The 25,333-nt window shown below is 48.3% G+C and overlaps 1 protein-coding gene across 11 annotated transcripts in view; it reads right to left on the bottom strand.

The window, feature by feature from the left end:
• bnc2 (basonuclin 2) overlaps positions 1 to 25,333 on the bottom strand; it is a 604,271-nt gene that overhangs the window by 312,162 nt on the left and 266,776 nt on the right. The window contains exon 1 of one of the 11 annotated variants that reach the window (XM_038804001.1): positions 4,212 to 4,277. The exons of the other annotated variants lie outside the window; for them this stretch is intronic. Within the exon in view, the coding sequence (XP_038659929.1) occupies positions 4,212 to 4,244 (33 nt within the window). The 5' untranslated portion in view covers positions 4,245 to 4,277. Of the gene's footprint in view, positions 1 to 4,211; positions 4,278 to 25,333 lie in introns of those variants that run through there. 11 annotated transcript variants of the gene reach the window in all.

The raw sequence follows: 25,333 nt of genomic DNA, 5'->3' as shown, positions 1-25,333 counted from the left end.
AGTCTTCGGTGGCCTGAGGAACAGAGTGTTTGAAGACAGAGACTTCAAACCCAGCACCAAGCACATTGTCAATAGAGTAGCCATGCTCCCCACCCTCCTGGATGCTTCAGGACAATGTACAGCAGACACCTCAAATCCCTGGAGAGAGATCACCAACACTGCCTCCACAACATCCTGCAAATCCACTGGCAGGATAGGTGCACCAACGTGAGCGTCCTCTCCCAGGCCAATATTCCCAGTGTCATCCCAAGTGTCACAAGGTGGAGCACGTGGAGGTCAAGCATAAACAGCGGAAAGAGCAAAATCCAGAGTGTCCACTCACCAGCCTCATCAATCACCACCTGCGGCAGAGTCTGCAGCTCCTGGATTGGCCCATTATGCCACGACAGGAGCCCAGTCCAGAGTGGAGCGGCCCTGGAGGGGAGCGGCCCTGGAGGGACCCCCCCCCCCCCCCGAGATGACCACCACTCAGTTTGAGCCAGTGTCTCAATCCAGTCGGGAAACACTCTACACAGAGCAGAATTTCACTCAGTGCCAAATTGTGTTTGAAAAGGATTTCAGGTTCTCCTAGACACAATATAAATCGAAGCACATGTTTGAAGGCATTTCTCCCCTCCTCTTGCCGCAGCACCCTCCAGCTCCCACCTCCCCCTCGCTAAATAGTCAAAGGTTACTGTAGAGCCAAGCTCTGTACGTAGGAAAGGAACACCGGGACAGCGGGAGGACATGGAGCCCCTCCAGCTTGTTCCACCATTCAATTAGACCCTGACTATTCTCGGTTTTAAACTCCATCTCCTTGCCTTGATTCTGTATCTCTCACGACCCTTACCCAACAAAAATCAATGAGTCTCAGTTTGGACATTTTCAACAGAGCTCCAGTGTTCTGGAGAAGAACATTCCAGATAACAGTGCGAAAGGATATTTTCTGGCAGAATGATGTGGAAATGCTGGCGTTGGACTGGGGTGAGCACAGTAAGAAGGTAAGAAGTTCAAAGATGCCAGACAATGCTTAGAATGCGAGCATTTGCAGGTAACTGAATCTTTACAGATGCAGAGATAGGGCTAACCCCAGGTTAAAGAGGTGTGAATTGTCTCAAGCCAGGACAGTTGGTCGGATTTTGCAAGCCCAGGCCAGATGGTGGTTGGGGGGGGGGGGGGGGGGGGGTGTGAATGCAATGCAACATGAATCCCAGGTCCCGGTTGAGGCCGCACTCATGCGTGCGGAACTTAGCTATAAGTTTTTGCTCGGCAATTCTGCGTTGTCGCGTGTCCTGAAGACCGCCTTGGAGAACGCTTACCCGGAGATCAGAGGCTGAATGCCCTTGACTGCTGGAGTTTCCCCGACTGGAAGGGAACATTCCTGCCTGGTGATTGTCGCGCTATGTCCGTTCATCCGTTGTCGCAGTGTCTGCATGGTCTCGCCAATGTACCACGCTTCGGGACATCCTTTCCTGCAGCGTATGAGGTAGACAACGTTGGCCGAGTTGCATGAGTATGAGCCGCGTACCTGGTGGGTGGTGTTACCACGTGTAATGGAGGTATCCAAGTCGATGATCTGGCACGTTCTGCAGAGATTTCCCTGGCAGGGTTGTGTGGTGTCGTGGTCGCTGTTCTGAAGGCTGGGTAGTTTGCTGCAAACAATGGTTTGTTTGAGGTTGCGCGGTTGTTTGAAGGCAAGTAGTGGGGATGTGGGGATGACCTTAGCAAGATGTTCATCTTCATCCATGACGTGTTGAAATTGCGAAGAAGATGTTGTAGTTTCTCCACTCCAGAAAAGTACTGGACGGCGAAAGGTACTCTGTCGGTTACTCTGCCAGATCACTTTAACCTGGTGTTGTCAGACTTCTTACTGTTCTGGCACAATGGCCTTGTTCTAATCTGAAGGCTCAGCCTCCGTATTCTGGGCTCCTCCTTCCACCAGAGGAAATAGTTTTTCCACTATATAACCAATTGAAACCTTTAATCGTCAGAATTTAATCACCCTTAAGGGGACTAAAAGCTTTGTCGACGTAACCTGTCCTTATAAATTTGTCCTTTTGGCCCTTGTATTATTCTGGTGAATATTCACTGTGCCGATATATCCTTCTGGAGGTGCGGTGCCCAGGTTGAATGCAACACTCTGTATGGGGTCTGACATTGTCACATAATCTACACACATGTCGAAATCCTAGAACCTTACTGCACAAAAGAAGGTCATTCACGCCATCATCCCTGTGCTGGTTGAAATAAGTTGCAATTAAGTCCCACAGCCTCCAATACACAGAAACACAGTCACACCAGGCCCACCTGCACAGGAACACCATGGTAGCGCAGTGGTTAGCACTGTTGCTTCACAGCTCCAGGGTCCCAGGTTCGATTCCCGGCTTGGGTCACTGTCTGTATGGAGTCTGCATGTTCTCCCCGTGTCTGCGTGGGTTTCCTCCGGGTGCGTTTCCTCCCACAAGTTCCAAAAGACGTGCTTGTTAGGTAATTTGGACATTCTGAATTCAACCTCTATGTACCCGAACATGCGCTGGAATGTGGCGACGAGGGGATTTCCACAGTAACTTCATTGCTGTGGGAGGCGGTGGCATAGTGGTATTGTCACTGGACTCATATCCAGCGTAATGATCTGAGGACCTGGGTTCAAATCCTGCCACGGTGGAGGGCGAGATTTGAATTCAATAAAAAAATCTGGAAAGTCGGGTGTGTACATTCAAACTGTAAAATACACTTGTGTGTGGAGTCTGCACGTTCTCCCAGTGTCTGCGTGGGTTTCCTCCGGGTGCTCCGGTTTCCTCCCACAGTCCAAAGATGTGCAGGTTAGGTGGATTGGCCATGCTAAACTGCCCTTAGTGTTGGGTGGGGTTAATGGGTTATGGGGATAGGGTGGGGGTGTTGGCCAGTGCAGACTCGATGGGCCGAATGGCCTCCACTGTAATTTCTATGATTAACGTAAGCCTACTTGTGAAATGAAAATCGCTTATTGTCACAAGTAGGCTTCAAAATGAAGTTACTGGGAAAAGCCCCTAGTCGCCACATTCCAGCACCTGTTCAGAGAGGCTGGTACAGGAATCGAACCGTGCTGCTGGCCTGCCTTAGTCTGCTTTCAAAGCCAGTGATTTAGCCCTGTGCTAAACACTAATAACAATTATTATCAATATTAGGAACACAGTCACACCAGGCCCGTATGCCCAGGACTACAGTCACGCTGGGCCCGTATGCACAGGATTACCTTTGTGTAGGGTTCTTCCAGGGCAGGTGGGAGCAAGACTTAGAGTCACAATAAACTTTCAAGCAGATAGTGCAGTAGAGCTGCAGCTTCATTGGTGTGGCTAGGGCAGGTCAAAGCTGCCAAAGTAACCCAGACCCCTCCCCAGCTTTCCCAAAATACAGTCCAACTTATTCTCTTTGTGATAGTGGCTGAATGATCAGCATGTCACACCCAATTCGACCCATCACTCATTTCAATCCTCTGCTTGATCACTGATTGACTTCACCCAGGTGGATAATGCTCCTCCACTGGGTGCAGATTCCACTGGTGAGCAGGAAAAGCTCTGGTGAATCAATCAGGGATTTAAAGTGTAGGTGTGTTACACCAAAACCAATTATACTTGTGTTTTCTGCAATCTTTTACATTGGTTTCAAGATTCAATTCATCTGGATCAAACCCCTCCCAGAGCCCTAGGTCAGGATTGCAAGAATCCGCTCTTCAAAGTGCGCACAGGCCCACAGACACTGACAGGCAGGTTTTCTAAATCTGGTTTCAGATCAAAAAATATTTAAATTTACTAAGAAACTGATGGGTGTTCACCAATGAAAGTATGAAATGGTTCAGTAGTTTGTTTTTAAAGGGCATTTTAAAATCAGGTGATTCATAGGATGGAGGACAAGACACACTTATTTCAAATGTTCATTTTGCCGATTAACCATTTTTGGTTGTATTAATAAACCTGCACCAGTTGATCACTCTTAAATACATCACGGAATACTTTTTTTAAATGAGAGTAGCTAATTCTGGGGGTGCCAGTTGATCTGGTTCTTGGGAGATTTTACTTTACAATTATGCAAATAAATTTCTGCATAAACTCGAAGCCCGACTTAACCGTCGCAATTTCATTGTGGGTGTAATTTCTTGACTGTGACCACCGCGCAAAGTCTGTATTTCTAGCTACAATTGATGACCCAAATATCAGGGATGGATGCAGTAACATTTAACAATCCGCAGTTACCTTGCTGGCTTCAATGATGCTCTGAAGCTTCATAGCGACCGAGCTGGGCCGAGTCGGAGGGCAATGTTTATCTGCCAGTCTCCTGTTGAAGGGGTAAACAGCCTCAGAAACACTTTCTGGAAAGTGCGGACATATTGACAATGCTCTCAGTACACCCAGTTAGTGTTCCTTCACATTACAGCTGCAAAATCATCTTTTTATTTTTGCTGCACCAATAGTGATTGACTACAATATACATTTGGGTTTCATTAGACAAAACATCAGGCCAGCTCAATGACATGAAGTCAAATGTATCTCTTATGCAACAAGTTGCTAAAATCCGGAATAAATCCGGAATATACTAAACCCGGAAGGATTATGGAACCAGATTCAATTGTAAATTCCAAAATTGGATAAATACTTGACAGAAGAAATTTGCAGAACTGTAGGAAAGGGCAAACTACCAAGGAGCCAGCACAGACCAAAATGGGCAGAATGGCCTCCTTCTGCACTAACAGATTCTATTGCAGTAGACTGATGCAAGAACTTGGATGCTAATCCCAGAGCACAATGCTTTCCTCATTAGAGATTCCCCCCAAAAAAATGAATATCACCCTTTTCTCAAAATTCAGCACCAACTGGGGCATATTGTTATCTCCAGAATAAAGGGTTGACCCTCAACAACATTGTCAACAGATCTGTCTGTCATTCTTCATTAGAATAACAAGCTAAAGGGCAGCACGGTGGCCTAGTGGTTAGCACAACCGCCTCACAGCGCTGAGGTCCCAGGTTCGATCCCGGCTCTGGGTCACTGTCCGTGTGGAGTTTGCACATTCTCCCCGTGTCTGCGTGGGTTTTGCCCCCACAACCCAAAAATGTGCAGAGTAGGTGGATTGGCCACGCTAAATTGCCCCTTAATTGGAAAAAATAATTGGCTAATCTAAATTTAAAAAAAAGAATAACAAGCTAAGTCAGACACTCTGCACCATCACCAATTTGATCACGTTATCCACTAATTTCACACAATCTCAGATACAGGAGTCAACAGGAACCATTTTGCAGTCTCCCCCCCCCCCCCCCCCCCCCCCTCCACCCAAACCCATTGCATTTGTCCACCTTCCTGAAGCAGAGGCTCCAGCTAAACATGGTTCCTCTCAGCCCACCTGGAAATGAACGCGGCCCAGAAATTAAAATTATTCTTTCTCGAAGTAGTTGTTTCAGGTCTTAGTTGAGGTGGTGCTGCTTTGTAAACCCCTCTGATAACACTTAGCACAAACCCTTAAGTTACATTTCACCAGAGCTACCAGAATGAGGAACTGCAGCTCCTACACAGCCGAGATTAAAGAGGATTGGAGTAAGTGAATGTAACTGACCATCAGCGCGGTTTACCAAACAGTCTTCCCACTCACACAAAGGCAGATCAATGGAAAGTACACCTCTCCCTTTTTACCACTTGGATTGAGACCCTCATTGGAGCAGGACCATTCCTCTGTCCACTATTAGCCCATTTACACCCAGACTCTCACTCTAACAGGACAAGTTCCTCTTTTGATCTCATTCAAAGTCCCAAAAACCTCAGTCACGTCATCCCATAATATTCTACATCCAGGGAATGCTAACCCAAATTATGTAATTCAGCCCTTTTGCTTCTAAAAATAAACAGTGACAATTAAACTGATCAGAAGGAATTTGACCTGACTCAATCCCATATGAGAGTTGGGTCAGTGGGGGAAAAGCATTGTGATGGGGGGGGGGGTCGCACTTGTTGGGAGGGGTCAGAGTGGCTAAAGGAAAATCCTAGGTCGTTCAGCAGGGCAGGGGTGCTGTACGGATGAGAAGGGAGAGTCATTTGCGGGGGGGGGGGGGGGGGGGGGGGGGGGGGGGGGGGGGGGATTTTTTTTGCCATCCCCAACCCTCGTTCCAAAGACTGGATTGTAACATCTTGCGATGCCGATGCACTATGGGAAGTTTATGTTGTGAATTCAACACTATAAGCGAGAGAGTCAATGGGCTCTATACTGCATTGTTGCTAATATTCATGGTGTGGAGATGCTGGCGTTGGACTGGGGTGGGCACAGTAAGAAGTCGTACAACACCAGAGACTCACCTGATGAAGGAGCTACACTCTGGAAGCGAGTGATTCCATATAAACCTGTTGGACTTTAACCTGGTATTGTAAGGCTAATATTCATGGCTTATTTTTTTTGCACCGACTCTAAAGATAATAATCGCTGATTGCCACAAGTAGGCTTCAATGAAGTTACTGTGAAAAGACCCTAGTCGCCACATTATGGCGCCTGTTCGGGAGGCTGATACGGGAATTGAACCCGCGCTGCTGGCCTCGTTCTGCATTACAAGCCAGCTCTTTAGTCCACTGCGCTAAACCAGCCTCAGATGTTAAGTGAGAGGGATTTTTTAAAAAATCATTAGAGCAGGAACGGCAAATGGCATTTCACAGGTGATCTACACTGCACACAGATGCACTGGCCATTTTTTTTGTGATAACTGATGCAATAGAGTTTTGACGCAACGGTCGGAATGAAGATCAATTTGGATTTCTGCAAGGTTTACATGTGAAAGGGTAGACAACGTCTCAAACGTTGGAGTAAAATGGAGCAGAAATCTTACACACCTGGGAAAAGGGACAGCACGTACTGTGGAGGGACAGACTCTCCCCAGGGGAGGCATAGCTCTCTCAAGCGGAGAAGGCTAAGGGGAGATCTAACATCAAAGTGTTTAAATTCATGAAAGGTTTGATGGATTAAATAGAGAGAAACCATATCCAGAGGTAGGAGTGGCAGGAACCAGATGACACAGATTTAAAGTGATTGGTACAAGGATTGGAAGAGAGTTAATAAAGATGTTCAAAATCATGAGGGGTCTGGACAGAGCAGATGGGGAAAAGCGATTCCCACAGGTGGAAGGATTGCGAACAAGAGCACACACATTTAAGGTTCCTTCCATTGATTCTGTCTACACCTCCCGCTGCCTCAGGAAGGCAGACAGCATTATCAGAGACCCCTCCCACCCAGGCAATGCCTTCTTCCAGACCCTTCCATCAGGCAGAAGATACAGAAGTCTCAAGACTCGCACGTCCAGACACAGGAACAGCTTCTTCCCCACAGTTACAAGACTCCTCAATGACCCTCCTTTGGACTGATCTGTTCCCTGTAAGAACACTGTTCACGATGCCCTATGCTGCTCTTGTTTGGCCCTTGTTCCGCACTGTAACCAACCACTAGCTGTTAATGCACCACTGTCAATGTACTCTGTCGATTATTCTTTTGTCTACTGTGTACGTAGTATGTACGTTCCGTTGGCCGCAGAAAAATACTTTTTACTGTACTTCGATACATGTGACAATAAATATCAAAGTAAAAGAAGCAATGGAGACTGGAGGGAAAACTCTCATAAAGAGAGTGGTTAGGATCTGGAACACACTGTCTGCGAGTGTGGAGGCAAGTTCACACAGCGAGTGGTTAGGATCTGGAACGCACTGTCCGAAGGTGTGGTGGAGGCAGGTTCAATCGAGGCTTGCAAAAGCAAATTGGTTTATTGTTTAGAAAGGAAGAATGTGCAGGGTGACAGGGAGAAGGTGGGGGAGGGACATTAGGTGAATTGTTAATTCAGAGAGCTAGTGCAGACATGATGTGCCAAATGGCTGACTTCTGTGTGTAACAGTTGTGTGATTCTGCAAGGAAGACATCGCACACAAGTGAGTTATGATCTGGAATAGACAGCCTGAAAGCATGGTGAAAAAGAATCAATTGTAACCTTGAAAAGGCAATCGGACAAACATTAGGAAAGGATAATTTGCAGGACTTTGGGAACAGAGCAAGGGAGAGAGACTAATTGGACAAGAGGCATGATGGGACGAATGGCCTTCCATGCTGTAGGATTCTATGATGCATCTGTGTCATATTCAAATCACTCCCCAATTCTGCTGAGTGGGCTGAACACACTTGTATCATAGTATTTACAGTGCAGAAGGAGGCCATTTGGCCCGAGTCTGCACCGGCCCCTGGAAAGGACACCCTAATTAAGCCGCACACCTCCACCCTATCACCAGAACCCAGTAACCCCACCTAACTTTTTATTGGACCCACATGAATTGTTGACTCAATATTGGTGAGTGACTCCATTTTACAAAGGGTTGTATTTGTACTGTTGATAGAAGGGTGGCATAAACACATGAACCAATTTCTGAACCACACACAATCATTTTGTTGCAGAACAAGAAGCATATTGACGAGGAAGTATTTCCGGAGTTAGCGACGCCCGTTTGGAGCTCTACTTTGCCCAGGTGTCTATCAGTGTTGGATTGATGTGGGGCGACCTCCAATCAAGTTCAAATCGGGCTTCTCTACCTGGTTTGTTTGTGCCCGAGGTCAAACAACACTTGTCGTCCACCAGACACACACCAAAGGCCAAAATCAGGGCCAACGTCCTGGAAGCTATGAAGCAGAGAAAAAACATTATGAACTATCTAAAATATTCATGAAGAAAAACTCTCTTCAGATAACAGTTCTCATTTTGAAAACTGATTTTAAATTGCTTTAATAAATTTTGTGGGCAGGAAGTAGAATGGAAGGGAGATATCCACTTTCTCTGGTTTAGCAAGGGATTTGAAATCATTGGATGTTCGGTGGTTATTTTTTATTCATACTAAATATAGCGCTGAGGTCTCGCATTGAACCATGATTAGACCACACAGAACACTGTCCATAATTCTGGTCCCCATATTATAAGGATAGAGAGGAACTGGAGAATCACAGCATCCCTACAGCGTGGAAGGAGGCCATTTAGCCCATCAAGGCTGCACTGAATATAGGCCAACACAACTGCCCTACCGCATAATCCCATCCAAACTTTGGACACAAAGGGGCAATTTAGCACAGCTAATCCACCTAACCTGCACATCGCTGGACTGTGGGAGGAAACCAGAGCACCCGGAGGAAACCCACGCAGACACGGGAAGAACGTGCAGACTCCGCACAGACACCAGAGGCCAAAATTGAACCCGGGTCGCTGGCACTGTGAGGCAGCAGTGTTAACACGGGTCCCTGGCACTGTGAGACAGCAGTGTTAACCCGGGTCCCTGGCACTGTGAGACAGCAGTGTTAACCCGGGTCCCTGGCACTGTGAGACAGCAGTGTTAACCCGGGTCCCTGGCACTGTGAGACAGCAGTGTTAACCCGGGGCCGTGGCACTGTGAGACAGCAGTGTTAACCCGGGGCACTGGCACTGTGAGACAGCAGTGTTAACCCTGGTCCCTGGCACTGTGAGGCAGCAGTGTTAACCCGGGGCCCTGGCACTGTGAGGCAGCAGTGTTAACCCGGTCCCCGGCACTGTGAGACAGCAGTGTTAACCCGGGTCCTTGGCACTGTGAGGCAGCAGTGTTAACCCGGGTCTCTGGCACTGTGAGGCAGCAGTGTTAACCCGGGTCTTTGGCGCTGTGAGGCAACAGTGTTAACCCGGGTCCCTGGCACTGTGAGACAGCAGTGTTAACCCTGGTCCCTGGCACTGTGAGACAGCAGTGTTAACCCGGTTCCCAGCACTGTGAGACAGCAGTGTTAACCCGGGTCCCTGGCACTGTGAGGCAGCAGTGTTAGCCCGGGTCCCTGGCACTGTGAGGCAGCAGTGTTAGCCCGGGTCCCTGGCACTGTGAGACAGCAGTGTTAACCCGGGTCCTTGGCACTGTGAGGCAGCAGTGTTAACCCGGGTCTCTGGCACTGTGAGGCAGCAGTGTTAACCCGGGTCTTTGGCGCTGTGAGGCAACAGTGTTAACCCGGGTCCCTGGCACTGTGAGACAGCAGTGTTAACCCTGGTCCCTGGCACTGTGAGACAGCAGTGTTAACCCGGTTCCCAGCACTGTGAGACAGCAGTGTTAACCCGGGTCCCTGGCACTGTGAGGCAGCAGTGTTAGCCCGGGTCCCTGGCACTGTGAGGCAGCAGTGTTAGCCCGGGTCCCTGGCACTGTGAGACAGCAGTGTTAACCCGGGTCCCTGGCACTGTGAGACAGCAGTGTTAACCAGGGTCCCTGGCACTGTGAGCCAGCAGTGTTAACCCGGGTCCCTGGCACTGTGAGACAGCAGTGTTAGCCCGGGTCCCTGGCACTGTGAGACAGCAGTGTTAACCCGGTTCCCAGCACTGTGAGACAGCAGTGTTAACCCGGGTCCCTGGCACTGTGAGACAGCAGTGTTAACCCAGGTCCCTGGCACTGTGAGACAGCAGTGTTAACCAGGGTCCCTGGCGCTGTGAGCCAGCAGTGTTAACCCGGGTCCCTGGCACTGTGAGACAGCAGTGCTAACCCGGGTCCCTGGCGCTGTGAGCCAGCAGTGTTAACCCGGGTCCCTGGCACTGTGAGACAGCAGTGTTAACCCGGGTCCCTGGCACTGTGAGACAGCAGCGTTAACCCGGGTCTTTGGCGCTGTGAGGCAACAGTGTTAACCCGGGTCCCTGGCACTGTGAGGCAGCAGTGTTAACCCGGGGCACTGGCACTGTGAGGAAGCAGTGTTAAGAGAGCAAGATAAGTTTGCTCCTGGCCTGTGCCTGATTATTCCGCATTGCCCGAACAGAAACATTCCCAGTCACAGAATTGATGGAGGTGAAGTGGGAATAACCAGCCTGTTGATTAACAGACTGATTCACAGGGTAAAGGGACACCAATTGTTTCTCTCAGTTTGCCAGGAGATCCCAATCCTGAAGCAGGGCTAACAGAAGAGGAATGGAGCTTGTGGTGGCTGAGGGGCTTCTGAATAATGCAGAGAGGCACCTCTGACTAGCTCACCTTCTAACATTGATATTTAGGGAATGGGGAGAGAGAGAGAGAGAGAGGGGGAGAGAAGGGAGAGAGAAGGGAGAGGGGGGGGGGGAGAGAGAGAGAGAGAGAGAGAGGAGGGGGGGAGAGAGAGAGAGAAGGGAGAGAGAGAAGGGAGAGAGAGAGAAGGGGGAGAGAGAGAGAGGGGAGAGAGAGAGAGGGGGAGAGAGAGAGAGGGGAGAGAGAGAGAGGGGGAGGGAGAGAGAGAGAGAGGGGAGAGAGAGAGAGGGGAGAGAGAGAGAGAGAAAAGGGAGAGAGAGAGAGAGAGAGAGAGAGAGAGAGGGGAGAGAGAGAGAGAGAGGTGGGGGGGGGGGGCAGAGAGCAATAAACAATCTTACAAAGGGAGAGCAGCTCAGAACAGGGAGAAATCTGCACACAACGACTGTTACGTTCTGACAGGTCGCACTGTCATTTAAACTCCACACAAACAGCCTGAAACATGTGCGCACAGAAAATGGAATCTGAACTTAGCTTAACAGCCTCATTTATTCCTGATGGTTTAAATTATTTCATCACAATTAATAACACCCCCCCCCCCCCCCCTACTCCGCAGCTTCCTGTGCTGAGCTGCCAGATGTTCAGAGACCACTGCAGCAGTCTCTCCATTGATGGCTGGTGACAAGACGTTCTCTCAAGGACATTCCCTGGGTGCACAGGCCGGGTGACTCCCCCTTTGCCTATCAGCACACTGTCTCCATGGGTATCCCACTGTGAGTGGAGCAGGAAGCAGTCACACAGTGAGTATGTGAGCAGAAGCTCTATTCAAAAAAATATATGTTCATTAAAAAAAAGCTGCCTGCCTCACACACATTCTTGCAAACTTTTATTGGAGTTTATTCATTCCCCTGTTTTTTTTAAGATAGGCAGGAAACGCAGGACTTATTTAATTTAACCAGCCCGCATTAAGCAATTCCATCATTTAAGACTACTTAATAAAAAAAGATTAAATAAATAGCATTCACAATGGATCAGACACAAAGATGGAACTTCTGATTCATTAGCTTAACAAGAAGAATTTCAATCTTTTAGTACAATTCCATATACCTTGGCAAAGCAACTACTTTTTAAAATTACATCAATCTAAGAGTGCGAATGAATGCCAAACTTTGTACGTGAATGTGGGTGTATAATGTATTTATTTTGGTGTGTTAAGTTTTTTAAAGTAACTGTATTGCTTTTCTAATATGTACTTGCACAATGCATGGTAATCTGCACAAGTGTATCTGCATATCTGGTATTTGTGTTAACATGCAAGTGTCTGTGAAATATGGATGGGATTATGAGCAGGATTTCTATATTAATTTCTGCAGTGTGTGTCTGGAGTGTGGGAGGAGATTGCTGGTGTGCTGTGGAATTCAGTATTAAAGTTCACCTCCCAGCCTGACAGTGCACACGATTTCTCCATAATACCCCTTGATAACAGCACCCCCTACTCCCAGCCTGACTGCACCTGGACCAAACCCGAACAATCCTCTAAACTATCACCAACTTATTTTTTTTGTCATTATTTTGCAGAATGTGTTTAACTCGGCAATCAGGGAGCTCTCAGTGGTGAGTGTTTTCAGTCTCATCATTATTTATGGTTAGTAATTAAAAACCAACATGAAAAATCATTGCGACTGCGCCCAGTCCTTTCAGTAAAACTCTTCCGATTAGAACTCAGAAATATTGCCAAGAGATGATGACAGCCATAGTTTGCTAAAGGTGTCATTCCTCCCAGTCTCAGCCTCCCCATATTGTCATTGTGCTTCATGACCCGAGACATTAACAGTTGCGCATTCAATATCTGCACTATTTGTAACCAAGTCATTACAATGTGTTAATGGTTAACTTATTGAATGCAGAAGTTGGTCTTTGTTGCTGGTCAGTGTTACTTCATTCCTCAAGTCCGAGAGAAAGCGAGAAATCACCGTGATGAGAAAGCCCTCATACAGGGGCCATTGGCTTTAAACTGTGGCAGATGCGAAAGGAGATAAACTGGACAGGGAGTATGAAGTAACCCCATCTCCACAGGTTTACAGAGAGGAAGAATCACTGGAAAGAGCTCACATCTGGCAATCATTTGTCAATTGCTGGAATGAGAACGGCAGGAAACTGTCTGACTACTATAGCAGATGAAAAGACAAAAGGAACATGTGTCACACATGCACATTGTGGACACATTGACTACTACATTTTTAAAAAAGACTCATTTTCCTTTTGGAATGGTCCGTGGAGGCTGTATTTCAAAAGTGAAATCATGGATAAACACACGGAATTCTCTCAGCACCCCCCCCCCCCCCCCCCCCCCCCCCGGTTTACCAAGTAACCTGGAGCAACCACACAGCCAGACAGAGAATCAACATTGGATCCTGCCACGGGACAAGGGTCACATCACTGAGCTACACCATCCCCGACCCAACTTGGCTCGTTTGTGAAAAATAATTAACCACCTTTGGAAGAATATTATCAATTACACAAAGTGAAAAATCAGGATTTGCTATCTTTGCTAATAAAGGATAAATCATTTACCTTTTTGTGTAGGGAGTTGAAAAACGAAACTCTCTTATTGTCGCGAGTAGGCTTCAAATGAAGTTACTGTGAAAAGCCCCTAGTCGCCACATTCCGGCGCCTGTTCGGGGAGGCTGGTACGGGAATTGAACCGTGCTGCTGGCCTGTCTTGGTCTGCTTTCAAAGCCAGCGATTTAGCCCTGTGCTAAACCAGCGCCTAATTTTGGCATAGGTAGAGTTGGAGATTAACATTTGCCCGTCTCGTATACATTTGAATAAAATATTAACTGCAGCCGGCGCTCAGAATGAACCTGTAAACCAATTCTTTCCCCAATGTGGTTATCCTTACTAATCAGGTCCAGGTCCTAAGCAATGCCATTGATTCCAACCTGGACAGAATGTGGTACTTTGCAAAAACATTCCCAACATTCCCCAGGGTGAAATGAGTAACCCAAGGACAGTGGGCATCACCATCACACACCCCAGTAACCCAAGGACAGTGGGCATCACCATCACACACCCCAGTAACCCAAGGACAGTGGGCATCACCATCACACACCCCAGTAACCCAAGGACAGTGGGCATCACCATCACACACCCCAGTAACCCAAGGACAGTGGACATGACCATCACACACCCCAGTAACCCAACACTCCAGGCCAGAAACCACACTGTTTTTCTGCTGCCCTCCTACACAGAATCAAATGCTGTTAGTCATCAGCAGGCAATGAGAAATAATGAAAAAGGGGTGGCGATGAGCAGAAATCCTTTTCTGTCACAAAGTGGATGTGAGCTAGAATGCCCTGCCGCCTTACAGAGCGGAGGAAGCAGATCCACTTCTAACTTGCAAAAGGGAATTGGAAAAATACTTGGAGGAAAGGATTTGCAGGGGCCTGGGGAAAGAGCGGGAGGGGGTGATACTCATTGGATAGCCGGTGCAAAGAGATTGCACAGACACAATGGGCTGAACGGGCTCCTTCAGTGTTCAGGATTCTATAAACCCTCAAATGAAGGGAAGCGGTGATAAAGTCAGATGCTGGCAACGTACAGTAGCTTCATCAGCTTCAGAGAGTGACGTCAAGCTGAGGCTCAATGTTCTCTTGTATCCCTCCTTTCACAAACTCAACATCTGCGTTCCAATAGCAACACTTCCGGTTTTGAGATCAGTAAATTTCTAAGCCGTTGATTCGGAGACATGGACACACCCTAATGGACAAGAATCCTTTCTAGTTAACCAGGGATACTGCTCCAAATCTGGAAAATTCATCACTGAAGACTCACACTCTGATATAACTTGTGTCCGTGTGTGAGTTACCTTTAACTGCTGAATGACACAGATTGGTGGAGAAGTGGATGAGGTGGAGGGCTGTTGCAGGCTGCAAAGAGACATTGATAGGATGTAGAACTGGGCTGAAAAGTGGCAGATAGAGTTTAACCCTGATAAGTGCGAGGGGATTCATTTTGGTAGAACAAATTTGAATGCGGATTACAGGGTTAACGGCAGGGTTCTGAAGAATGTGGAGGAGCGGAGAGATCTGAGAGTTCATGTCCATAGATCTCTGAAAGTTGCCACCCAAGTGGGTAGAGCCGCGAAGAAAGCCTATCGTGTGTTAGCGTTTATTAACAGGGGGATTGAGTTCAAGAGCCGTGAGGTTATGCTGCAACTGTACAAGACATTGGTTAGACCACATTTGGAGTACTGTGTGCAGTTCTGGTCACCTCATTATAGGAAGGATGTGGAGATTTACCAGGATGCTGCCTGGATTGGAGGGTAGGTCTTATGAGGAAAGGTTGAGGGAGCTAGGGCTTTTCTCATTGGAGCAAAGGAGGGCGAGAGGTGACTTAATTGAGGTGTAAAAGATGATGAGAGGGATAGATAGAGTGGACGTTCAGGGACTTTTTCCTCGGGTGGAGGTAGTTGTTATAAGGAGACATAACTATAAGGTTCATGGTGGAAGATATAGGAGGGATGTCAGAGGTACGTTCTTTACTCAAGAGTGGTTGGGACGTGGAACGCACTCCCAGCTATGGTAGTGGAGTTTAGGAACTTCCAAGCAGTTATTGGATGGGCATATAGAGTGCGCCAGAATGATTGGGAGTAGGTTGATTTGATCTTAGTTTTAAACTAGTTTGGCACAACATCGTGGGCCGAAGGGCCTGTACTGTGCTGTACAGTTCTATGTTCTAGATACAGATCATTTCTAACTGAGCAATATTTTAGCCTTTCATTTATTACAGTTTTCAATTGTCAGCAGTCAGAACAGCCAACGCGAGTTACTGTGAACTCTGGCAAGTCACATTCTCATCTCCAGCAGCGGTGTGGCAGCATCTTACAGCACTTTGAAGATAGCAACTTCCACTTGGTCCAGCCGAGCCAGTCAGGAAATAGCAACGCCACCCGTGCTACTGGAAGTAAAGCTTCAAGGTGGGATTAGCAATTACTGAGAGTATGACCACCTCCCACTGTGAAATCATGGAAGAGTCTGGAGTTATTGTAGAGCGGGAGTATAACGGGTGGGATGCTGCGATTTGATTTTTGCAATGCAGTCACTTAGTCCTGATTTACGCACAATTGGGATTGTGAGTCAGGGACTGGCTCGGCAATGATTGCTGTGTTTGCATCTACAGGTTAGGCCCCAGGGTAAAAGGGAGTCTGACTCGACGTGTAAACTGTTGTAAAATTTTCACAGGAGGATGCCGATCTCTGGAACAAAATAGTAGAAAACAGCAGCATGTGTTTCCTGGGAAGCTGGGAGATGGAGATACACGAAAAGCATATAGGCTCCTGGACAATAAATCATACGGGTTTCAGTATATGATCTCGACCACTCTGGGACTTTATTTGAATATACACTATGAAGCCATGAAAAGATGCTGTAGAAAGTCACTGAATGACCCCAGGTTTACAAATGAAGTACGTTTGAGGTGTAGTTCTGTTGTAAGGTACGAAATGCAGCAGCCAATTAGCACACAGCAAGATCCCATGAAGAACAATGGGATAAAGAGCCAGATAATCTGCTTTGAATCATCGAATTTACAATGCAGAAGGAGGCCATTCGGCCGAATCAAGTCTGCACCGGCTCTTGGAAAGAGCACCCTACCCAAGACCACACCTCCATCCTTTCCCTGTAATCCAGTAATCCCACCCAACACTAAGGGCAATTTTGGACACCAAGGACAATTTATCATGGCCCATCCACCTTATCCACACATCTTTGGACTGTGGGAGGAAACCAGAGCACCAGGAGGAAACCCACGCAGACACGGGGAGAACGTACAGACTCCGCACAGACAGTGACCCGAGGCCGGAATCAAACCTGCGACACTGGAGCTGTGAAGCAATTGTGCGAACCACAATGCTACCGTGATGCCCTTGATGTTGGTTGAGAAATAAATACTGAGAGGGAAGCATTGAGAATTACCTCTCCTACTCACCTTCCAGTCATGTCTGTGGGATCTTTAGCATCCAGCTCAGGTTTAATAGCTCATAAAGACGAGCATCTCGAACAGTGCAGCTTCCTGCGGTACTGCACAGAGTGTGTCAGCCGAGGCAATATGCTCAAGTCTTTTGCAATGTGAGTTGAGTTTACCATCTCAGAATTTTGTATGATTTATGTTTTCTAAACCCCAGGATTGCTTGGGCCATCTGATTTGCCCTCACGCCCACGTATACACTGAACCAACAACATATTTTACATTTCAGCGGACGCACCGACACGCGTGGTCAGCCCAATCACAAATCAGATCTATATTGTAGGACGAGGGGTCTCGGGTATCAGACACAGCAGAGAGAAAATGAGACATCTCTATAAAGAGCAGAGAGTGCGAAGGGGAGTTTTCACAGAAATATTTAAAATTCTGAAATGTTTTGATACAAGTAAATAGGGAGAAATTGTTCCCAGTGCCAGAAACAAATGACAACCGGAGAAAATAGATTGAAGATGGCTGGCAAAGGAAGCAGAGGGGGACATGAGGAAACATTTTATTTGTTTGACACAGCAAGTCATTGGGAACTGAAGGGGTGACGGAAACTTTCAAAAGGCAATTGGATAAATATCTGAAGAGGAGAAACTTGCAGAACCGCTGGGAAAGATTAGCGTGCATGGGATTGTTTCGATAGCTCTTTCAATGAGACGGCACACACTCAAGAGGTGAATGGCCTCTCCTATACTGCAAGATTCGATGACAACATCAATTAGAAAGGGGATACAACCTCGAAGAAAGCAATCAAGTTAGGTCAATAAAATGCACAAATGAAGATATTCGCTCTGTGCAGCCATCCATGCTAATGACTGGTGTGCCTCACCATTCGACTTTCCCCAGCTAACCAGCCTGACACGTTTTGCCATGTGTTGCAGGTTGTTTTGTAACCCGACATAATCTCACCAGCTTGTCAAACCATTAGAGAAGCACGGTCATCACTAAACACGCGTGATCACAGTTAATTACAATTCAGAGCAGAGAGCGGCAGTAAATGTTCATTAATTACAGGAAACACCTCATTTAAATTTTATGGAAATTTACACCAGGGCGTCAGTGACTGAGAGCATGTTGCCATAATGGTTTCCTCAAATTAATTCAACAAATAACGCTATTAAGATGTAACCCTGTAGAAAATTCAGACAAATGACGAGAAGTTGTCTGCACTCCCAGGGAGAACTGCCATTTTTCTCACGGTACCCCTCCTGTTGATCAGGTATTGTCGCCAGTCTGAGGGCAGCACGGTGGCACAGTGGTTAGCACGGCTGCCTCACGGCGCCGAGGTCCCAGGTTTGATCCCGGCTCTGGGTCACTGTCTGTGTGGAGTTTGCACATTCTCCCCGTGTTTGCGTGGGTTTCACCCCCACAAACCAAAAAAAATGTGCAAGCTAGGTGGATTGGCCACGCTAAATTGCCCCTTAATTGGAAAAAAATGAATTGGGTACTCTAAATTTATATTAAAAAAAGGTATCGTCTCGAGTCAGACGGAGATGGACATCATTACTCAACGCAAAGTGAGAGCAATACAAATCTTTGAGCCGGCCTAGTGACGGTCAGCTCATCAACCGTCACAGTCTCCCTGTTGATCACATTGCCAACCACAGGATAGTGGACAGTGGTGGACTGCGCCACGCTGCTGGGGGGGGGGGGGGGGGGAACAGTCCCAGGGGCTGTCACACAGCGCTGGGGTGGGGGGGGGGGGGAACAGTCCCAGGGGCCGTCACACCAGCTGCTAGGGAGGGGGGGGGAAGAGGGGGGGAAACAGTCCCAGGGGCCGTCACACCAGCTGCTGGGGGGGGGGGGGGGGAAACAGTCCCAGGGGCCATCACACCAGCTGCTGGGGGGGGGGGGGGGGGGGGGGGGGAAACAGTCCCAGGGGCCGTCACACCAGCTGCTGGGGGGGGGGGGGGGGGGAACAGTCCCAGGGCCATCACACCAGCTGCTGCGGGGGGGGGGGGGGGGGGGGGGGGAGAACAGTCCCAGGGCCAATACACCAGCTGCTTGGGGGGGGGGGGGGGGAGAACAGTCACCAGGGATAAAAGATTCCCTCGGCCGTCACACCAGCTGCTGATGGGGGGGGGGGGGGGGGGGGGGGGAGGGGGGGAAACAGTCCCAGGGGCCGTCACACCAGCTGCTGGGGGGGGGGGGGAAGGGGGGGGAAACAGTCCCAGGGGCCATCACACCAGCTGCTGGGGTGGGGTGGGGGGGGGGGGGAACAGTCCCAGGGCCGTCACACCAGCTGCTGGGGGGGGGGGAAACAGTCCCAGGGGCCATCACACCAGCTGCTGGCGGGGGGGGGGGGGGGGGGGGAGAACAGTCCCAGGGGCCGTCATACCAGCTGCTGGCAGGGGGGGGGGGGGAGAACAGTCCCAGGGGCCATCACACCAGCTGCTGGGGGGGGGGGGGGGGGGGGGGTGGAACAGTCCCAGGGGCCATCACAAGCTGCGGGGGGGGGGGGGGGGGGGAAACAGTCACCAGGGTATAAAAGATTCCCTCTCTCTATTTTGAACACAGTAAGAAGTCTGACAACACCAGGTTAACGTCGAGCAGGGTTATTTGGAATCACTGGCGTTCGGAGCACTGCTCCTTCCTCCGGTGAGTGAAGGATACTCCAAATTCCTGGTGTTGTAAGGCTTCTTACTGTGCCCACACCAGTATCTCCACACCATATTTTGCACATAATAATAATACTCTTTCTTATTGTCCCAAGTAGGGTTACATTAACACAGCAATGAAGTTACTGTGAAAAGCCCCTAGTCACCACATTCGGGTACACCGAGGGAGAATTCAGAATGTCCAATTCACCTAACAAGCAAGTCTTTCAGGGCTTGTGGGAGGAAACCGGAGCACCCAGGGGAAACCCACGCAGACACAGGGAGAAAGTGCAGACTCCACACAAAGTGACCCAAGGTGGGAATCGAGCCTGGATCCCCTGGCGCTGTGAAGCCACTGTGCTAACCACTGTGCTACCGTGCTGTCCAGAAACAACATGAGCAGGGAGTTCTCTTCATTGTCCTGATCGAATATTTAGCCATCAACCCATGCCACTGAAGCAGATCATCTGGTCCTTATTACATTGCTGTTTGCAACAGCTTTGTTGGGCACACGTTGACAGCCACGTTTTGAACTGTTTTGACGGGTGTTGCATTTTAGTGATGAAAGATGCTATAGAAATGCGCGAATCATGGAGTTGCTGTCTCCTCCAACAAACAGAATAAGGCTGGGCTCAGAAAGAGGTCAGTCTTTCCTTTTGATCAACTACCACCCCAGGGAGCAGGATTCCTTTCCTCAGATTGTTACCAATGCAGATAGAACTCTGGAGAATTGGCCATTCCTGGAATATCCTGCAGGACATTATAAAACATTCCTCTTCTGCACTGTGCAATGTAAAACACTCCCAAATATAAACCCTTGATTATTCCCTGCAGCATTCACCAGCATCAGATCCACTTTCAACCTCACGCCCCGCTCCCCCCGAGATGCACTATATAAAACTCTCATCAGTGCCTCTTTTACTGCGTACCATGTAAAATAAACAGTGCATGCTGCAAAATACGGTACAATATAACAGAAGTCTGATACAAAGCCAGATTTGAAAAGTCCTTTGGATGATTTGGAGAACAACTTTGAACATAAACTTGAATCATCTTTAACTTTGCAGAGACCCGGTTAGCTCTTTAATATCACAAACACATTAGCTGGTGTGTCTCTCGCTGGGGTGCATCCCGTTGCTGGGGATAGGATTGCTGTGTGAAAGTTGCTTGCCGACATGATAACAGTGACAACACTTCATTGGGACTTGATTGGCGACAAGACCCTTTGGGACATTTGTGTTTGTGAAAGGTGCTGACGAAACCCAAGTCTTACATTGAGCGCAATGTACCCCAATGGGAAGGGCCCCGTACCGCGAGATTAGCCGGGTGTTTCCCGGCGTTTGGGGAACTCGCCAACGAGGCTGCACTTATCCCAGTTTTCAAGCACGGTGGAGCTCCGCTTGTCGGAGCGTTTTTAAATGTTGTCCCGATCGCACAAGCCCGACACAAGCCCCAAAAGCCCTCCCCCAACCCCCAACACACTATAAAGGGAACCCCCCCCCCTCGGCACCCCTGGCCTGATCACCAAGGTGCAGAAAATACCAGCTTGGCACCTGGCAGTGCCAGATGGCACACAGGTGGCATTCCTGTGGAGCCAGGCTGGCACTGCCAGGGTACGATCCTGCCCAGAGAGCAAGCACCTGGAGGCCTCCAATCCCTTGGGAGACTCCCACGAGTGCTGTTCTGCTTAGTCCTCGTTTGTGGAGACTGTTGCGTTATGCTTCTTCCTGTAGCATAAGCTGCTTCCTTGATGTATGCTATGACAAAGGAAGGTTCAGACTTGGAGATAGGTTGAACACATTTATTGAACAGTTAACAATTCTCCTACTTGAGTTTGACTCTCCTGTTGATCTTGCTATAGTAACTCAGTCTAACTAACCAGTCTGCTCTAATCCACGCGGTGGGTGTGATGCTTCTGATCTGCCCCTGTCCTTCTCACGGAGTGTCGCCTGTGGAAGGAGAAAGAGCATGTGAGCCCTTTTATATGGGTTGCCCCCTTGTGGTAGTGTCACCTCTGGGTGTCTTGACTGCCCATTGGTCGTGTCCTATTCTATGTGTTCATTAGCTGTATATCTGCATGTCATGATGTCTCTGGTGCTCCCTCTTGTGTTTACTTAGTGTATTTACATTAACCCCTTGTATATTTACAGTGATGCATATCACCACAGAGACCAGCACTGAATGGTGCTCACCTAAGGTCTCGAAGGCTAGGGGGTTAGATCCCAGGCCTTGGTTAGATCTCAGGAACAGATATTAGAGCGAGGCTCTCTGCCTCACTAATATGCAGATGTCCCAGAAAGTGACCCCACCCACAATGGGCAGGTTTCATAAGAACATCAGAACTATGAGCAAGAGTCGGCCATCTGGCCCCTCGAGCCTGCTCCACCATTTAATTATATCATGGCTGATCTTTTGTGGACTCAGCTCCACTTTCTCACCCCTACACCATAACTCTTAATCCCTTTATTCTTCAAAAAAACTATCTTTATCTTGAAAACATTTAATGAAGGAGCCTCGTCTGCTTCACTGGGCAGAGAATTCCATAGATTCACAACCCTTTGGGTGAAGAAGTTCCTCCTAAACTCAGTCCTAAATCTACTTCCCCTTATTTTCAGGCTATGCCCCCTAGTTCTGCTGTGACATCTAGTTAGATCTTGCTCAGCATGGCAAGCAAGCCAGGTAGATGATGGAAGTGGGAACTTCCATCATTTATTGGTTGTGTGCCATCACAGATCCCATCCTTTATCTTAATATTACAATTTATTTACATCAATTTAGAGTACCCAATTCACTTTTTCCAATTAAGGGACAATTTAACGTGGCAATCCACCTACCCTGCACATCATTGGGTTGTGGGGGGCGAAAACCCACGCAGACACGGGAGAATGTGCAAACTCCCACGGACAGGACCCAGAGCCAGGATCGAACCCGGGTCCTCAGCACCGTGAGGCAGCAGTGCTAACCACTATGCCGCAGTCAGTCGGGCCCTCCCCGGGTCCGTCCCGGGGCCCCCCCCTCCCCGTGGGCACCCCCCCTGGGTCAGTCGGACGTTCTCTCCCCTGGTCAGTCGGACGTTCTCCCCTGGTCAATCGGACGCTCTCTCCCTGGTCATCGGACGCTCTCTCCCCTGGTCAGTCGGACGCTCTCTCCCTGGTCAATCGGACGCTCTCTCCCCTGGTCAATCGGACGCTCTCTCCCCTGGTCAATCGGACGCTCTCCCCCCTGGTCAGTCGGACGCTCTCCCCCCTGGTCAGTCCTCAAGTCCATCTGCCGAAGGGCTCACAGTGAAACGGGCGAGGCCATTCAACCCTCAAACTCAGAGCCAAAAATCTAAAACAGCTATTTGGGTTCAGAGAGATCCAGGTTTCCTCTCCCCGGTGTGTGCAGTGCTTTCCGACATCCTTCGCTGAATTACAACTCTGCCCCTTGATCTGCACAATCCTGCCTCTGATCATTTCCCCTCCATCCAGAATTAAAGATTTTTATTTCTATAGTGCCTTTCACAACTCAGGAAAGCCCAAAGCACTCAACAGCCAAGCAGGTACTTCTATGGTGCAGTCACTTCAGTAGGAAACTCAGATGGCAAAATGCGCACAGCAAGATTGCACATCAAGGCCAGTATTATCCGGCCGTTCACGCCGGCGGGATTGTCACACCCCTGCCACTTGTGTCCTGCCGGTGATGGGTGCATCTAACGGGAAACCCATTGACAACGGCAGGACCAGGTGATCCTACCACCAGCCAATGATGGGCCGCCTGCACTGTCGCAAAACACACGGCGGGAGGCACAGGTAATCCTGCCAGGACACGCGGATTGAAAGGCCATCTGCTTTATTTTAAATTGACAATAAAGTCACGACTGCGGCTCTCAAAACAAACTTCCCAGCGAACTGCCGGTCCACGTCTGGGAACGACATTTGAAGTTGAGCAGGAACTCGAATTCTATGAAGCCCACAGGGAGATTAATCAGCGATTGCCCCGAAGGTTATCATAGAGAATCATAGAATTTACAGTGCAGAAAGAGACCATTCAGCCCATGGGTCTGCACCGGCTCTTGGAAAGAGCACCCTACCCAGCCCACAACCCCACCCTATCCCCAAAACCCAGTTACCCCATCCAACAGAGGGCAATTTATCATGGCCAATCCACCTAACGTGCACGTCTTTGGAGTGGGAGGAAACCGGAGCACCCGGAGGAACCCACACAGACACGGGGAGAATGTGCAGACTCGCACAGACAGTGACCCAAGCCGGGAATCGACCCTGGAGCTGTGAAGATTGTGCTATCCACTGTGCTACAGTGCCGCCATTATCACAGTGCGGAAAATCTCACCTAGTATTGTGATAATGACCCCGATAATCTGTTTTTAGTAACTGACAGAAAACATCGACAGGACACCTGTGCATTCAAATTATTTCAATGGAATCTATAACATCCAGCTGTGGGGTAGCAGACTGAACCTCAGGTTTTGAACTCTCATTCAAAAAAGACATTGCAGGACTGGCTCGGCACAGCACTGCACTGTCAACGTATATTCATGTGTCCATGTCTCCGAGATGGGGAATATGTAGTAGAAGGTTGTCTGGCATGGCAAGGGTTAATGTGGAGCTGGTAAACAGTACAGCCCAAAGTGTAATGTGAAGAGACACATGACAGAGGCTTGGGAGATTATGGACTAGACAGAGACCTGTGCGGAACAACAATGGAGTTAGCTCACGACTATGTACGTATATACACGGTATAGCCCAAGCTATGTGATAACGATAAACATTTAATAATGATAATAAATTTATTAGCCAAAGCTATGTGTTAAGAATAAACATTTAAATGTTCACTGCACAAGATTCAGCTCTTTACGAGACCTACTCACATACAAGTATTAGCCACAGAGACATAGCTGACACACTAACGTTATTCAGACCGGAATCCACCAATGTGACTAGTACCTCGTGAGTGTGCAGCACTGCCACAGTGATGTGGCTGCAAGTCTAAACCTAAAGGCAACAGGGCTTGATCACCAGAATCCTGACTAGTTAATGTGGAGCAGACATAACATGACATGAGTAAAATCGCTCTCCTTTTAACAGCTGATGTTTTAATAGCCTTTGAATTCAGACAATCAAAAAATAAAAGGCAAATGACCCCTTAACAATAATAGTCTGCGGAACAATTACTGTGGCCACAGGGTCCAGCGCGCATGCCATATTTTGCAGGTTGCTCATAAAATGGGTTCTGCTTCACAGTCAATTGTCATTAAGTTTATGACCCCGTAACCTTTTCATCATAATTGTGAGGAAGGCTGAACATGATTTTTTTTTTTTTAAATGCTTCCAAAAAAAGGTAAGAAGTTAAGTGATTATATGTGACAGACATTAATGGGTCTTAATAACGCCTGGTAGAAATTTAATTTCAGGAGTCTATTATTCGTCTGAGATATTTTGAACACTTATAACACAGGAATGTTTGGATTCTTAAAAGGAAGGATTTCTCCCTCCCGAATCCTCAAAGGAGGATTTCTCCCTCCCGAATCCTCAAAAGATTTCTCCCTCTCGAAACTGGTCAACTCGGCTTCATAATGAAAGTTCGAAGCTGTGTGTGGAGCACACCTTATCGTAACATCACAAATAGGAATCGGAGGGTCCCCATTAACTGTGATGAAAATAAAACTTCATAACGCTCCAAGGAGAAGCTTGCTTCAAATATCTGCTCCCAGACGGTCTTCATCCAGCAGCTCAACTGAAGGAACCATGGAATACCCA

Source organism: Scyliorhinus canicula, chromosome 8 (genome assembly GCF_902713615.1).
Source record: "Scyliorhinus canicula chromosome 8, sScyCan1.1, whole genome shotgun sequence".
Taxonomy (NCBI): Eukaryota; Metazoa; Chordata; class Chondrichthyes; order Carcharhiniformes; family Scyliorhinidae; genus Scyliorhinus; species Scyliorhinus canicula.
This window is presented reverse-complemented; position numbering and strand designations above follow the sequence as displayed.